Raw genomic sequence first — 17,553 nt, 5'->3', positions numbered from 1 at the left:
TAACACATACACACTACTATATATAGAACAAGTAATCACAAGGACTGACTGTATAGCACAAGGAACTCTACTCAATACTCTGATAATCTGTATGGAAAAAGAATCTAAAAAAGAATGGATATATGTATATGGATAACTGAATCACTTTGCTGTACACCTGAAACTAACACAGCATTGTAAACCAACTGTTGTGCTTGTGCTGGGAGAAGGCGATGGCAACCCACTCCAGTCCTCTTGCCTGGAAAATCCCATGGACGGAGGAGCCTGGTGGGCTTCAGTCCATGGGGTCGCACAGAGTCGGACACAACTGAAGCGACTTCACTTTCACTTTTCACTATCATGCATTGGAGAAGGAAATGGCAACCCACTCCAGTGTTCTTGCCTGGAGAATCCCAGGGATGGGGGAGCCTGGTGGGCTGCCTTCTATGGAGTCACACAGAGTCGGACACGACTGAAGCGACTTAGCAGCAGCAGCAGTGCTTGTGCTAAGTCACTTCAGTCATGTCCTACTCTTTGTGATCCCATGAACTACATAGCCCGCCAGCTGCCTCTGTCCATGGGATTCTCTAGGCAAGAATACTGGAGTGGGTTGCCATGCCCTCCTCCAGGGGATCTTCCTGACCCAGGGATCGAACCCATGTCTCTTGTCTCCTGAACTGACAGGCTTGTTCTTTACCACTGAGCCACTAGGGAAGTATTTAATATAAAATCAAAATTAAATTAAAAATACAAGATCTAGAGAGAGAACCTTAATGTGCCAGTGAAAAGCAGAAGCTGGCCACCCAAGGAGCCTGCATACATTTACTGGCTTCATGGGCCCCAAGACTCTCTCCTGAGATGAACTGTGTGAGGTCCCCTAAAATAGTGGGCTATCCTCATCTCACCCCATCCTTTACATCTTCAGAACTGATATTTCCTGGTTGAAGTATCAGGGCCAATCAATCTGTTCCTCGTTCCCGCCCTCTGGGAAGCCCCCTCCCAGGCCTCGCCCCACTGGCCCCCTGTGGCCCCCTGGATCCTGCACCTGCATCGGGAGGGTCAGGCCGTCCTCTGGAGAGTCCCGTCAGCCCTAACGTGTCTCAGGGACCCGGGTGACGGCGCCCCATCCCCTCCTCCCTGCTCCCCTGGGAGCTCCCAGCTCGCTCTGCTCAGTGTCCCAAAGTCCCAGGGGAGCACCCGAGCAGCAATCTTGACTAACCCGTAATCCGACCCTAAGGGCACCTTTCAAAGCCGTTATCTGGGAACGGAAGTAAAGCTACATCAACAAAAGGGGGAGGAGCATTCCAGCCCCACACTGTGCCCTGAGCAAGAAGAGCCTGTTTCCCTCAAGTTCAACCTGGACTGTCCTGGCAGGATGTCAAGCTGACTGAGTCATTACCTGTTTACGTCCACAGGCTGACGTCTCCAGGACAGAGAGCTGCAAGTGAGAACCTGCCAGGAGCTGGCGGGAACGACATGCCTTTCACTTTTGGAGGAAGTCACTCAAGTGCAGTGACCGGCAAAATACGCCATGGACCGAGACCCTGACGTCTACCTTGGGGCCCCAGACACCCGAGGGCCAGGCAAACCCCCACCACTGGCCATCGCTGGGGTCCTTTGTGCCCTTTCTCTCCTCTCCTTCTACAAGTTTCCAGAACTTGGGGTTGGGGCCGGCAGTCTTGTACAATTCACCTGTTTCTGCAGGATTCTCAACATGGATGAGTTTTGTTCCAAAATGGATGACGTTTCCCAAACGGTCCTAAGTGCTACAGACCTTCCATTTTCCTTTCCTTTGCTCATTTCTACCCCAAATTAAAAATGCCACCCCTAGAAGTACAGTCATGACAGAACATCAGGAACTGTATGAAGAATCACCTGAGATCCCAAGCCCATGGACAGACCAGAGCGCTTCAGCTATGAGCTGGCCTCCCCGTCTGAGTGCAAACGTGGTGAAAGACATCAAACCTCTCCTTGGTGGTTCCCATGAGTGCTTTTCTTTTTGTTCACATGTATTGATTTGGCTGCACCAGGTCTTGGCTGCATCACGAGGGATCTTCATCTTCATTGCAGCATGCAGGATCTTTGGTTGAGGCGTGGGACTCTTAGTTGCAATATGTGGGATCTAGTTCCCTAATCAGGGATTGAACCCAGGCCCCCAGCATTGGCAGCACAGTCTTAGCCACTGGACCACCAGGGAAATCCCTCCATGAGCTCTTTAACAATGCATACAACAGGGATGGCTTTCTTCATTTTTAACAGATCTTTGTAAGCTGGACTAAAAACACTCAGGTATCAAATTATATAGAAACGGCTGAAGAAATACGGGAGAGAGAGGACCCTCTGTCCTGGGTTGTCTTCTGGGCCCTGAGATGGAGCAGGACTCAGTCATGGGAAGCCTGGGGCCAGAGGTACACAGAGGAGCTAGGGACTGAGAGTCAGAAGACCAAAGGGTCCCCTTTCATAAGAGGGGTGAGCAGCATCCACACTCCACAAAGGAACTCTCGGATTATCAGAAATGACACAACACCAAGTGAAATTCAGTGGGACTTTACCCAAAACTCCACCTTTGTTTTCAAAAGCGATCAATTTACAATATACACATGGCACGAAGAGTCTTTGAATCCTTTCTGAACACATGAAAACTCTTAGACACTGCCTGCCATTCAGATACTACTAATTAAAACGACACACATTCCCCTAAATGCCCTAAATGTTCAGAGAACATAGTAGACATTGTAGCCTGCCAGGCTCCTCTGTCCATGGAATTCTCCAGGCAAGAATACTGGAGTGGAGAGCCACTCCCTTCTCCAGGAGATCTTCCTGACCCAGGGATCAAACCTGATCTCCTGTACTGGCAGGCAGAATCTTTACCACTGAGGCATCAGGGAAACCCTTAAGAAATAATAGCAATGTTAAAAATAGACGAATGTTTAAAAAAAGTTTTAATGAGGAGTGGCTCCTAAAAAAGTTAAACTAGGATTACAATATAATCCAATAATCCTACTGGTGGGCGTGTGTCCAAAAGAACTGAAAGCAGAATCTTGAAGAGGTATTTGAACATCCATATTCACAGCAACGTTATTCAGAAGAGCCAAAGGGAGAAGGAACTCGGTATCCACTGAGTAAGCAAAAGGCAGTATATACGTACAACGGAGTGTTGTTATTCAGTCTTAAAAAGGAAGGAGATTCTGACAATACACAGGATGGATGAAGCCTGAGGACGTTAGGGAAAGTAAAGTAAGATAGTCACACACACACCACAAACAAATTCTTTAGGATTTCACTAGAGGAGGCAGATCACAGACATAGAAAGCAGAAGGGTGGGTGCCAGGGACTTGGGGATGGGTGGGGAGTCAGTGTTTAATGTGGACAGAGTTCGATTTTGAAAGATGAGATCTCTTAAGATGAATGGTGGTGATGATTACACAGCAACATGAACGTACTTAATAACAATACCACCAAACCACCGGCTTAAAAATGATTAAGATGATCACTAATGATTAGGAAAATGCAAATCAAAACCACAATGAGATATCATCAGGCACAGGTCAGAAGAGTCATCATCAAAAAGAACACAAATAATAATAAATGTTGGTGAGGATGTGGGAAAAAAAAGGAGAAACCTTTACACTGTTGCTGGGAATGGAAATTGGTGCAGACACTATGGGGAAGAGTATGCAAGTCCCTTAAAAAACTAAAAGATCATATGACCGAGTAATTCCACTAAGATCACGGCATCCGGTCCCATCACTTCATGGCAAATAGATGGGGAAAAAATAGAAAAGTGACAGACTTTATTTTGGGGGGCTCCAAAATCATTGCAGACGATGACTACAGCCATGAAATTAAGACATTTGCTTCTTGGAAGAAAAGTTATGACAAACCTAGACAGCATATTAAAAAGCAGAGACAGCACTTTGCCAGCAAAGGTCAAAGCTATGGTTTTTCCAGTAGTCATGTATGGGTGAGAGAGTTGGATCATAAAGAAGGCTGAGTGTCAAAGAACTGATGCTTTCGAATTGTGGTGCCGGAGAAGATCCTTGAGAGTCCTTTGTATAGCAAGCAGATGAAACCAGTCAATCGTAAAGGAAATTGAGGGCAGGAGGAGAAGAGGATGACAGAGGATGAGATGGTTGGATGGCATCACTGACTCAATGGACATGAATTTGAGCAAACTACGGGAGATGGTGAGGGACAGGGAAGCCTGGCATGGGGTCACAAAGAGTCAGAAATGACCTAGAGACTGAACAACAATTCCACTCCTGGGTATGTATCCCCCCCAAAAAAAACAGAAGCAGTAATTTGAAAAGATACAAGCACTCCAATGTTCACAGCAGTGCTATTTACAATTTCCAAGATATGGAAACAACCTAGGTGTCCATCAACAGATAAACATATAAAGATGTGGTGTATATATATACAATGGAATATTACTCAGCCATCTAAAAAGAGTGAAATTTTGCCATTTAGCAACACGGATGGGATGGACTTGGAGGGCATTATGCTAAGTGAAGTAAGTCAGACAGAGAAAGGCAAATACCATATGATACCATTTATATGTAGAATCTAAAATACAACAAACTAGTGAATAAAACAAAAAAAGAGACTCATAGAGAACAAACTAGTGGTTACTAGTGGAGAGAGAAGAGAGGGAGAGACAATACAGGAGTAAGGGATTTAAAAAATCGTTTAAAAAACGATTATTGTGGGATAATATAAAATCATATTGAGGACTTCTCTGGTTTCCAGTAGTTAAGACTCCATGCTTCCCTGCCTAGATGTCCATCGACAGATCAATGTATAAAGGAGTTGTGGTACATGTATACAATGGAATATTGCTCAGCCATAAAAAGGATTTGAATCAGTTCTCATGAGGTAGATGAACCTAGAGCTTGTTATACAGAGTGAAGTAAGTTAGAAAGAGAAAAACAAATATCATATATTAACACATATGTAGGGAATCTAGAAAATAGGGACTGATGGACCTATTTGCAGGGCAGGAATAGAGACGCAGACATAGAGAACAGATTTGTAAACACATAGGGGAGAGGGGAGGGTGGGACGAATTGAGAGAGTAGCATTGAAACATGTACACTATTTACACATTTACCATGCGTAAAGCAGATAGCTAGTGGGAAGTTGGTGTATAGCACCGGGAACTCAACCAGTGCTGTGTGACAGCCAAGATGGGTGGGAAGGAGGTTCAAGAGGGAGGGGACATATGTATACTTATGGCTGATTCACACTGTTGGATGGCAGAAACCAGCACAGCATTGTAAAGCAATTATCCTCCAATTGAAAATAAAAACATTTTTAAAAAGATCCCAGGCTTCCAATGCAGGGGGCTTGGGTTTGATCCCTGGTCGGGGAGCTAAGACCCTTACAGTGTGGCCAAAACAAAAAATAAAATTAAAAAATCATATGTGTGAAGCTTTTAAAAACTGTAAAGCACTGTAGAATTTAAAGACTTTCATTCATTTTCGAAAAAGTTTCAAAAAATAAAATAAAAATGGTTAAGATGACAAAATTTGTATTATGTGTCAAGAACTAAAATGGTGTGTGTGTGCTCAGTCATGTCTGACTCTTTGTGACCCCATGGACTGTAGCGCGCCAGGCTACGGAGGTCCATGGAATTCTCCAGGCAGGAATACTGGAGTGGGTTGCCATTTCCTCCTCCAAGGGATCTTCCCGACCCCAGGGATCAAATTTACATCTCTTGGGTTTTCTACATTACTACTAGCACCAGCTGGGAAGCTATGTTATGTGTATTTTACCGAAATAAAAAAAAATTTTTTTAGTGATGAGTAATATTCAGAAAGCAGTGGTGATTCTGTAACTACATCAAAAACATCCAGCCAGGGCAGCACTTTCTGGGAAACTTGCTTTTCAAAGGATCACAACCGTGAACTCTTACAAAGGCATCAGCTCTACTGTTACCCAGTTAGAACCATGAAGGCAGAAATCAGAATCAAGCACAAATACCACAGTTTGAATCTTGGGATAATAAAGTCAAACTCCTTTAAAGTGACAACTAATCCAAGCAGCTACCTCAGAAGTCCTCATGTCCAGTATCAACTGGGAGCCAACAAATAACAGAGAACGTCAATTACACTCTTAGTAAGGCACCTTGCTTTTCATACTGTTCATGGGGCTCTCAGAGCAAGAACACTGGAGTGGTTTGCCACTGCCTCCACTGATGGACCACATTTTGTCAGAACTCTCCACAAGGACCCGTCTGTCTTTGTGGCCCTGCACATCGAGGCTCCATAGCTTCACTGAGTTATGCAAGTACCTTCACCATGACAAGATTGTGATCCACGAATGGGATCAACTTTCTTATGACAAACTGGTACCAAAAACATCCAGCAGTTCTGAAAGCATCTTCAATAAAGTAATGTAATAGGAAAAAAAAAAAACCAAAATGTTTTTTAATGTGTACTAATAAAGTCCCAGGCTGAATAGAAATCTGAGGTTACCCGTATTGCATTTCCTGGAAATTTTTTTTTTTTTTGCTGTGCCACAGGGGTTCCAGGATCTTAGTTCCCCAATCAGAGCTCAAACCCAGGATCACGGCAGTGAAAGCTAGGAGTCTTAGCTATGGTACCGCCAGGGAATTTCCTGGAAGTTTTTTTTTATGAAAATCAGTTTTGAAATAGTATCTGAAAAGAAGGAGAAACTGGATCCAGGCATCAAAGCCTACTGCATAAAGGAAATGAAAAACCATCACTGCCAATTATCATCTCTCTGTCCTGATTAACCACACGGGAAAAACATGGATTATGTCACAAGGGAAATTTCAATCTAACACAATGAAGCTAACAAAGCACATGTCCAGAGAGGTGGCGCATGGGCCGTAAGCCCCTGAGGGGTGAGAGGCACCATGGGAGGCGGGCTCCTACCTCTTGGTGATCTGGCTGGGCTCCTGCAGACCCGGGTCCAGGTCAAAGCCCTCATTGTCCAGCAGCCTCCGGAGCGTCACGTCGGCCAGCTGCTCCATGATCTTGAACACCTCGTCCAGGTTCAGAAACATGGAGAAGTCCCGCTCTTTGTTCTGGGTGGTGATGCGGATGGTATCCGTCAGAAAGACGTTGGATGTCCTCTCCAACCTCTGGACGTCAACCCAAGGGATGACAAGTTTAACTAGAAAAAGAGCAAACACAAATTTTACCCTCGAATGTAACCCAAATTTGAATGCATCAGTGCAAGGCTTTTCCTGCAGTGGAAATGCAAACACTCTTTAAGCCAGAGCAGGAAAGAGGAAGCGCAGAACTGCTTGGCAGCTGCTTTGTTAGAACCCAACTCATGTTCTAGTCATTTTCTTCAAGGTTTAAGCCAAGCTGCTGGCTACTGCACACGCACAAGGAACATCATTCTGACACACCAAGTTAGTAACAGGGAAACATCCCCCAAATAGTTAAACTGAAAGATTGCAAAACATGCAGACGTTTCTCGATCCACATAAATTCTGGTTTCAATAGGTGCATTCATGACATAAGGTATGAAAAAAATGGGAGGGCAAAAGAGGATTTGTGATCTGGTTTGGAGGAACCGGCCCAACATTTAGACTGTGTCAAGTGACAGCTGTCCAAATCTTAGAAAACAGAGTACAAGTGCTTTTCATGGAACTCTTTTTAAAGGAATAACAGTGCTAACAGGACAGTTTACAAGCGTCCTGTTCTCAGAAATGTTTCCAGTGCCATGGTTGTTAGGCTGAGTGGCTGACGTGGAACAAGTGGGGAGGGACACACACAACAACTTAAAATGATCAGTGTTATCAAATATTTGGAACCATTTCTGTTTTCCAAGTTTCATCGACTTAACAAAATCAGGTTTAGTGATGATGATTGATAACTGCAGAATTACTTTTCTTTCAGAAAATAATTCGTTCTTTTTCAAATTAAAAAAGGGGACAATGAACTGTTTTCATTTCTCTCATTTCTCTCCATTTATCTTGCAATAAATGGCCGAAGAAGCTGAAGTTGATTGGTTTGATGAAGACCTAGAAAACCTCCTAGAAGTAACATCAAAAAAAGATGTTCTATTCATCACTGGGGATTGGAATGCAAAAGTCAAGAGATATCTGGAGTAACAGGCAAGTTACAAGCCTTGGAGAACAAAATGAAGCGGGGCAAAGGCTAACTGAATTCTGCTAAGAGAATGCATTGGTCATAGCAAATATCCTTTTTCAACAACACAAGAGACAACTTTATACCTGGACGTCACCAAATGGCCAATACCGAAATCAAATTGATTACATTCTTTGCAGCCGAAGAAGAAGAAGCTGTATACAGTCAGCAAAAATAAGACCTGGAGCTGACTGTGGCTGAGATCATCAGTGTCTCATAGCAAAATTGTCTTAAGCTAAAGAAAGTGGGGAAAATCATTAGGCCAGCCAGGTACATCTTAAATCAAATCTCCTATGAATATGCAGTGGCGGTAATGAATAGATTCAAGACATTAGAACTTGTAAACAGTGTGCCTGAAGAACTATGGATGGAGCTCCATTATTGTACAGGAGGCAGTGAACAAAACCATCCCAAAGAAAAGAAAAGCAAGAAGGCAAAGTGGTTATCTGAGGAGGCCTTACAAATAGAAAGAAGAGAAGTGAAAAGCAAGGGAGAAAGGGAAAGGTATATCCAACTAAATGCATATTTCCAAAGAAAAGCATGGAGAGACAAGAAGACAAGCCTTCTTCAAGGAACAGTGTATAAAACTAGAAGAAAACAACAGAAGAGGAAAGACTAGAGATCTCTTCAGGAAAATTGGCGATATCAAGGGAACATTTTGCCCAAAGATGGGCACAAAAAGGGAAATAAATGGTAGAGACCTAGTAGATGCTGAAGAGTTCAAGAAAAGATGGAAAGAATACACAGAAGAACTGTATAAAAAAGATCCAGATGAACCAGATGACTAAGACGGTGTGGTCAGCCACTCAGAGCAAGACATTATGGAAAGCGAAGTCAAGTGGGCCTTAGGAAGCAATGCTGTTACTAAAGCTAGTGGATGTGACAGAATTGCAGTAGAACTATCCAAAACCCTAAAGGATGATGCCATCAAGGTGCTGCATTCAATATGTCAGCATATCTGGAAGACCCAGCAGTGGCCACAGGACTGGAAAAGGTCAATCCTCATCCCAATTCCAAAGAAGGGTAGTACTAAAGAATGTGCTAACCATCGGACAATTGCACCTATCTCCCATGCTAGTAAGGTTATGCTTGAAATCTTGCATGCTAGGCTTCAGCATTAAGTGAACCAAGAAATTCCAGATGTTCAAGCTGAATTTAGAAAAGGAAGAGGAAACAGAGATCAAATTGCCAACACTCAGTGGATCACAGAGAAAGCTAAGGAATTCCAAAAACCATCTACCTCTGTTTCATTGACTATGTCAAAGCCTTTGACTGTGTGGATCATAATAAACTGTGGAAAGCTCTTAAAGAGATGGGAATACCAGACCATCTTACCTGTCTCCTGAGAAACGTGTATGCAGGTCAAGAAGCACAGTTAGAATCCTGTATGGAACAACTGACTGGTTCAAGATTGAGAAAGGAGTACGACAGGGCTGTCTGCTGTCACCCTGTTTGTTTAACCTGCATGCTGCTGAGCACATCACGAGAAATGCCAGGCTGCAGGAGTTACAAGCCAGAATCAAGATAGGCGGGAGAAACATCAACAACCTCAGATATGAAGATGATACCACTCTAATGGCAGAAAGTGAAGAGGATCTAAAGAGCCTCTTGATGAAGGTGAAGGAGGAGAGTGAAAGAGCCTGCTTAAAATTAAATATTAAAAAACTAAGATCATGGCATCTGGCCCCATCACTTCATGGCAAACAGAGAAGGAAAGGCAGAAGTAATGACAGATTTCCTCTTCTTGGACTCTAAAATCACTGCAGATGGTGACTGCAGCCATGAAATCAGAAGACACTTGCTTCTTGGCAGGAAAGCTATGACCAACCTAGACAGTGTGTTGAAAAGCAGAGATATTACTCTGCCGACAAAGGTCCATATAGTCAAAGCTGTGGTTTTTCCACTAGTCATGCATGGATGTGAGAGCTGGACCAAAAAGAAGGCTGAGAGCCTAAGAATTGATGCTTTCAAATTGTGGTGCTGGAGAAGACTCTTGAAGAGTCCCTTCGACAGCAAGGAGATCAAACCAGTCCATCCTAAAGGAACTCAATCCTGAATATTTATTGGAAGCACTGATGCTAAAGCTCCAGTACTTTGGCCACCTGATGCGAAGAGCTGACTCGCTGGAAAAGACCCTGATGCTGGGAAAGATTGAAGGCAGGAGGAGAAAGGGGTGAAAGAGGATGAGATGGTTGGATGGCATCATCTACACAATGGACATGAGTTTGAGCAAACCCTGGGAGATAGTGAAGGACAGGGAAGCCTGGTGTGCTGCAGTCCATAGGGTCGCAAAGAGTTGGACACAACTTATCAACTAAACAACAAAGTGTATGTGTATAACTGATTCACTTTGCTGTAGAATGAAAAATAACACAACACGGTAAATTAACTATATTTCAATAAAAATTAAAAAAATAAAATCAAACCTTAGTGGTACTCATATATATAATACAATATGATTGTCTGCACAGGGCATTTGGAAATTAACCACATGCAACCTGTTACGTCTTGACCACTTATTTAAATCTTTTGCCGTCTAACTCTTCATGCAATGACTGGTCTCGGGACCAGCACTGAGCATCCCAAGAGCCAGCTCCACCAGGAGGGACCCGCTTGCCCCTCACTTACGCTCCTTGCCCAAGAAGAAGGAATAGAAGCAGAGGTGGTTGATGCTCAGGTACAGCCAGCCTTGGCGGGGCACCCGGCCCTTCCAGCAGCAGCACGAGTAATATGTGATCAGCTTCTCGGCCTCCGGGAAGTTGAACCTGGCCTCGAACTTCACCAAGGCCTCACGGAACTTCTCAGGCTCCTCCTCCTGCTCGGCCAGCCTGCTGCTCGTCTCCTCGGCAATCAGAGCCTGACACACAGAGAGAGGAGGGTCCCCAGGTCAGGAAAAAGGGCAAGGACAGTCGAGCACGGGAGCCCGGGGAGCCAGCCCCACTCAGACAGACCCTTAGGATGGATGAGGATCTGGTCCACCCTCCAGAAACATGCCCAGAGGGGAGGAAGCAAGCTGGGGGAATCCTCAGACCAGTCTCTCTCTTGGCTGCTCACCAGCCAAGGCTTTGGGTGAGTCTCCGACTTCTAAGCCCCAGTTCTCAAATGGGTTACTGCTTTATAATCTCCCTTGCTCCTCCCTCCAGAGATAGGAGGTCAAATGATGGTCTCAGGGGGTATGGACGCAATGCATCAACTCTGAAGCATCATCCATGCCAGGGTTTAAAAGTTAGTCTTTTTATACAAAAGAACATCTCTATGAAACAGGCTCATGGACACACAGAACAGACCTGTGGTTACCAATGGGAATGCGGGGAGGGATGGATTGGGAGTTTGGGATTAGCAGATGCAAACTATTATATATATGATGGATAAACAACAAGGTCCTACTGTAGAGCACAGGGAATTGTATTCAATATCCTGTCATCAGACATAATTGAAAAGGGTATCTTTTAAAAAAGAATGTGTATATATAACTGAATCGCTTTGTAGTATAGCAGAAATGAATACATTATAAATCTACTATGCATGTGTGCTAAGTCACTTCAGTCGTGTTTGACTCGTTGCGACCCCATGGACTGTAGCCTGCCAGGCTCCTCTGTCCATTGGATTCTCCAGGCAAGAATACTGCAGTGGGCTGCCATGTCCTCCTGCAGGGGATCTTCCTGACCCAGGGATCAAACCTGAATCTCCTGTATATGTCTCCTGCATTGCAGGTGGATTTGTTACCTTCTGAGCCACCAGGGGATTGCTACCCAAATCTACACTGCGTGAGCAATTTTAGAAAATATCCTGCACATTACCATTAAAATAAAAATGTAAGTTAAAGTTTCTTAAAAAATAAATTTGAAGGCTGGTAAAAACTTACAGGGATTTTCATTTCTCTCATGATGCTTTTCTTTCTTTTCCAAATTTTATTTCACGAGACGTTATAAAAGTTATAACCAAGAGTGGCATTTTGTTTTAAAGATCTTTTTGATAAGGGTCATTTTTAAAGTCTTTACTGAATTTGTTACAATATTGCTTCAGTTTTATGTTCTGTTTTTTTTTTTTTTGGCGGAGAGGCGCATGGGATCTTAGCCCCCCAACTAGGTATCAAACCCATCCCCACTACATTGGAAGGCAGAATCTTAATCACTGGACCACCAGGGAAGTCCTGAGAGGTATTTTTTCAAAGTTATCTAATATGTAATAAATGCTGTGCACCATGAGACGTGAAGGGGATTTTTAAGAGGCCTCTATAGCAGGCAGACACAGTCACAAGGGCAGCCACACAGTTCCTGGCCTCCTTGATTGCTGAGTCAGCTCAAAGCAGAGGCTTCCTTTAAAGTTCCGTAGAGTAAGTCGAATGGTCAGGATACAGGTAGGAAAGCCCCAGTTCCCAGATCCTTTCAATCTCCCAGGACGCTCGACGAGGACGCTCGACGAACCAATGCCACACGGTGGCCCCAAAGACACAGCCAGCTTCTGACCAGGGTCCCCTCAGTCCCCGGCACCCACTCCAGGCCAGCAGCCTCCCAGGGACTTAAAAGGCACATCTGAGTGTGTGTGTCTATGTGTATGTATGTGTGTATATGTGTGTGCATGTATGTATGTGTGTGTGTCTCTCTGTATATCTATGTGTGTGTGTCTGTGTATGCATGTGTGTGTGTGTCTGTGTATGCATATATGTGTGTGTGTCTCTCTGTATATCTATATGTGTGTGTGTGTGTATCTGTGTGTGTGTCTGTGTATGCATGTGTGCTCAGTCATGTCCGACTCTTTGTGACCCTATGGTCTGTAGCCCACCAGGCTCCTCTGTCCATGGGATTCCCAGGGAAGAATACTGGAGAGGGTAGCCATTTCCTTCTCCAGGAGATCTTCACAACCCAGGGATCAAACCCACGTCTCCTGCATTGTAGGTGGATTCTTTACCACTAAGCCACCTGCGAAGCCCCAAGGGATCAGTATATGTCCCCTCCCCAAATATGCCACTTGGGCTTAAGAATTATTTTGAGCTAAAGACACTTGAGAAACAGCAGATGCCAAAAAAAAAAGTTCTCTGCCCTTCCCCACTATTTACCTAAAAACAGGATACAAATCTCCATTTGTAAAGGTGTCTCCCCATCCTGTGCCAGAAAGAGGAAGACAGTTCTTAGGCTCTGACTCATCAGAGACAACTCTGGAGTTTAACCAGCATGAGAGGCACCAGACAGGAGGAGCCTACATGGCAAACCCAACTGGAGTGGCTGGTCTCACTCTAGGATCCAGCATCTGGCAGCTTACCACCCTAAAAGCTCACACTCTTTGTTCCTTTGACTCATTGCTTCTCTGTAAATGTGCTATTCTTCATTATGATGCTGCACAAGCCCCGAGTCCTAACCATCCCACTGAGCTATTCACTGTGGAGTTTTTCCCACCTTTACGTGCAATGCCCAAGCTGATAAACTGTTTTTCTCATTAAGCTGTCTTCTGTTGGTTTAATTTCCAGGCCTCCAGCACAGAACACAAGAGGTTAGAGCAAAAAGTTTTTCCCTCCCCTACTTCTGACTTTCCAAAAGTCACTGCAGCAGAAATGCATTTCCTTCCTCCTGATTAAGAGGAGAAACACCTAAATCAAAGACCCACCAGAACTAAGGTGCGACTGAGAAAAGAAGGTAAATGTGAAAATAACTGTGAAACAGCTATTTCTGTCAGTGCAGCCTGACCTGGGGAACCACGCTGGACCCCTCTGCAGTGGTAACACATGAGCTGAAAAAGACCCACTGGGACCTGCATCCATCTGCTCACCCTACAGGCCAGAGGTAACAGCAGAGGACACGCGCCAGCACGGTCACTTCTCCTGGACTCAGGAGACTGCTCTTCCACCTGACCCCAGAATTATCCCCAGTCCCCAAAGGAAAACAATGCTCCTCTTGGCCCTTTTGAAATTAAGAATGTAGGGCTTCCCTAGTGGTCCAGTGGTTGAAAATCCGTCTGACAGTGCAGGGGACACAGTTTCCACCCCTGGTCCCCAGAAGATCCTACATGCCTCGGAGCAACTAAGTCCATGCACCGTACTACTGAGGCTGTGCTCGCATGCCCGGGAGCTACAAATACGGAGCCCCCGCTGCTGCAGCTACTGAAACCTGTGCGGTCTAGGGCCCGTGCTCTGCAACAAGAAGCCCTCGAAACACAGCGAGAGCAGCTCCTGCTCACCGCAACTTGAGACAGGCCAAAAGCAGCAACGAAGACCCAGCACAGCCAAAAATAAACAAATAAATCTTTTCCAAAAAATAAAATAAAGAATTTACTCTAAGACCCTTTACTAAAAGCCAAAACACTTAGGATACTGGAAAGGCAAAGTTTTTAGAGAGAGAGAAAAAAAAAATCAATAGTCTGGGATGTTTTAGGGTTTTCAAAGCACCAGTTACCAAGCATCTTACTGCAATGAGACTTTTTACATAAGACATAGCTCACAGCAGGTAAGAGACCTCCCTAAACATTCCTCTCCCTTCTCAAAACTTATTTGGTTTTCATTTCATTCAATTAACATGTTTTAAGAACAAATATCCACATGCATAGAGAGAAAAGTGCTAGCTCCAACTAAATAAAAGAGGGACAAGAGGTCACAGCTGCAAAGAAGTTGCTAGTAATTCATTTCAGGAGACAAATAACATTGTTGCTGTGCAAAAACATGAATCTTAACATTTTCTCCCCTTCAGATAAAAAAGGACCTTCACTTCTGTAAAGGATAAGGAAACCTTAGGCCCAAGAATGAGGGTTTTGTTTTGTTTCCATTTTGGGTGGATTTTGTCAGACTGACTCTTTAAAATTTGACTGATGACAAGTCAAATTCATTTGGTTTTAGTGCTTCCCTGGTGGCTCGGTGGTTTAAAAAAAAAAAAAAAAACCTGCCTGCCAGTGCAGGAGACATGGGTTCAATTGCAGGGTCAGGAAGATCCCCTGGAGGAGGAAATGGCAACCCACTCTGGTATCCTTGCCTGGGAAATCCCACCACAGAAGAGCCATGTGGGCTACAGTCCATGGGGTCGCAAGAGTCAGACATGACTTAGTGACTAAACAACAACAATAATTAAGCCAAGAAGTTCAATTATAGTAGAGACACTATTAAAAGAAAAGAATATGATCAAAAATGCTGCAGTGTCCTGAGTGTTATGCAGCAGTGATTAGAGATGTGAAACCGGGAGAAACATCAAGGTCAATGGACTTAGCTTCAGGACTTCCCTGGTGGTGCAGTGGCTCAGACTCCGTGCTCCCAATGCAAGGGCCCAGGTTCAATTCCTGGTCAAGGAACTAGATCCTGCATGCTGTAACTAGGAGTCCACATGCTGCAACTGAGACCCAGTGAAGTCAAATTTTTAAGAAAGCCGGGGGGTAGGGTGGGGGGAACCTACCTTCACCTTCCCTTTGACAAAACTGGCAATGTCATCTTTATTATCAAAGACAGACAAGGTGTGGAGGAGATTTTGCTCCAGCCAGTCCCAGTGCTGGTTTATTTCCTCTAACGTGGCACCTGGGTAAGAACAGAAAAAGACACAGAGATTTTAAGAGACAGAACCAATTTCTAGAATATGAACTTGCTTTCCAAATAGGAGTCCTGCATTTATGTGACCACGTCAGTTAGCCAGCTGACACGGAAGGCAGCCTGCCCCAGGGCACGGTCCACCTGCCACACAGATGGGTCAGCCGACCAGCCGAGCTGCTCCTGGGACCTCTCTGCAGGAGTCCTGCCAGCCTAGCTAGCGTGTGGAACTCTGACTACCTCCACTCCAGGGACCAAAACGTCTATAATTCTACAGCCATTCCAGAGCAAACAAGCCCCAGGGTGACCTGATTCTGAATGGTCTCACAGAATTCCCCCTGTGAGAATGGGGATCCCTCAAAATGGATGAGAATATGCCTTGAGATGGCTCTGCCCGTGGCCCCAGAGCACTGCCGCTGGATCATTTCTAGGTTTACCCATTTGTCCTTCGTATGTTTTATAACAAAATTCCTCAGAACACATATAAAAAGAGGTTTTATTGTACATGTTAAAACAAAACCACAGAAACATTCAATGGTTATCTAGTAAGTTAATTTCTTTCAAAGGCAACTAAGAACACAATCAGCCTATTAGTGAAGCATTCCACAACACGGTTACCAAAAAGCTTAGACGTCTTAGTTGGGGTTAGTTCTCCAAAAGGAGCTCCTAGTTTTCCCCACTGGATAATGGACACCTTGGCACGGGAACTGTGCCAGCCCCTACTGATAAAGTCCAGGGCTTGAAGCAAGCTCAGTCCTAGACTAGAAGAGGCACCTGTGCCTCTGGTACGTCTAGCGTGGAAACAGGTGATCACCCAGCTAGGAGGGCGAGTTTTTTCAAATGGGAAGCAGGAGACACCTTAACCTCAGAGAGATGAAGGGCTAGAGGACAAGAGTGCAGAGTAATCCAGCCAATGTGAGAGGCGTAACGACCCACAGAACCATGGACCACTTACACAGAAAGCAGACACTCACGGTGCTGAGCTGACCTTTCTCTCTATTATTTATGGTCTTCCCCTCCCCAGAATGTGGACACTCATGAAGACTTTATAAACACCCCATGCGTAAACTGCCAGAAAAAAAAAAAAGACACAACAAAACTGCCAGAGAGCTCACCCTGGACCTGTGGATTTGGGGTGCCTATGGCGAGTTCTGATGTGCACTTTGGGAAGGAGTAAAAACAAGAACCTGAGATAATGCCTCATAAGGAAAAGTGAGACTTTCAACAGTGGTATTTAGGGACTTCCCTGGAGGCCCAGAGGTTAAGACTGTGCTTCCAGTCCAGGGGATGTGGGTTCGACTCCTGGTTGGGGAACTAAGATCCCACCTGCTACTTGGTGAGCCTCCCCCCAACCCCTTCGCCAAAAAAAACACCCAAAACACAATGTTTTTTTTTCCCCTGTATTCTCCAAATGTTAGGCATGGCATAATCAAAGCAATATCCTCTGGTCATCACTAAACCAGACTCTCATCCTTCTGCTAAGGACACTAACCACAATATGGGGCCCGACCTTCATGACCTCATCTGAACTGAATCCCCTCCCAAAGGGCCCACCTCCAAGTACCATCACACTGGTGGGGGGAGGGCTTGCACACATCTGCACATGGGGGGAGGGGAAAGACACCATTCACCACCAGTGAGCCCATCCAGCTCTTCATGAGTCCACCTCCCATCTTGCTCTTTCTGGATCATAAACCCAAGAAGCAGCCCACTTGGGGTGAGTGGTCATATCTCCACTTCCTACCCAACCAGGAAGCCCCTGGCCCTTCAGGCTCCCTACTCCTCTTACGGGAGAGCGAGACCATTGTGAAACAACAGCCTCAAACCACACGTTTCCACCTTCTTGCCTTGTTGCAGCTGAGAAGCAACATGGGCCACCAGCAGCTCTACAGGAGCCGTCAGAGAGAATATGGCCAGGGTTCTCACTCTGGCCAGCTCTGCTCAAAC

The 17,553-nt window shown here is 44.9% G+C and overlaps 1 protein-coding gene across 6 annotated transcripts in view; it reads right to left on the bottom strand.

Annotated features, from left to right (window-relative positions):
• TBC1D8 (TBC1 domain family member 8) overlaps positions 1–17,553 on the bottom strand; it is a 143,417-nt gene that overhangs the window by 43,031 nt on the left and 82,833 nt on the right. For all 6 annotated transcript variants that reach the window (XM_081591517.1, XM_081591521.1, XM_081591519.1 and 3 more), the window contains 3 exons: positions 15,479–15,597; positions 10,734–10,962; positions 6,879–7,119 (listed from right to left, as the gene is read on the bottom strand). In XM_081591517.1, the coding sequence (XP_081447643.1) occupies positions 6,879–7,119; positions 10,734–10,962; positions 15,479–15,597 (589 nt within the window). The remainder of the gene's footprint in view (positions 1–6,878; positions 7,120–10,733; positions 10,963–15,478; positions 15,598–17,553) is intronic.

The sequence above is a fragment of the Giraffa tippelskirchi genome, chromosome 4 (genome assembly GCF_054371585.1).
Source record: "Giraffa tippelskirchi isolate mGirTip1 chromosome 4, T2T-mGirTip1v1.2.pri, whole genome shotgun sequence".
NCBI classification, from domain to species: Eukaryota; Metazoa; Chordata; class Mammalia; order Artiodactyla; family Giraffidae; genus Giraffa; species Giraffa tippelskirchi.
The sequence above is the reverse complement of the archived record's forward strand: the minus strand, read 5'-3'. Positions and strand labels throughout refer to the sequence as shown.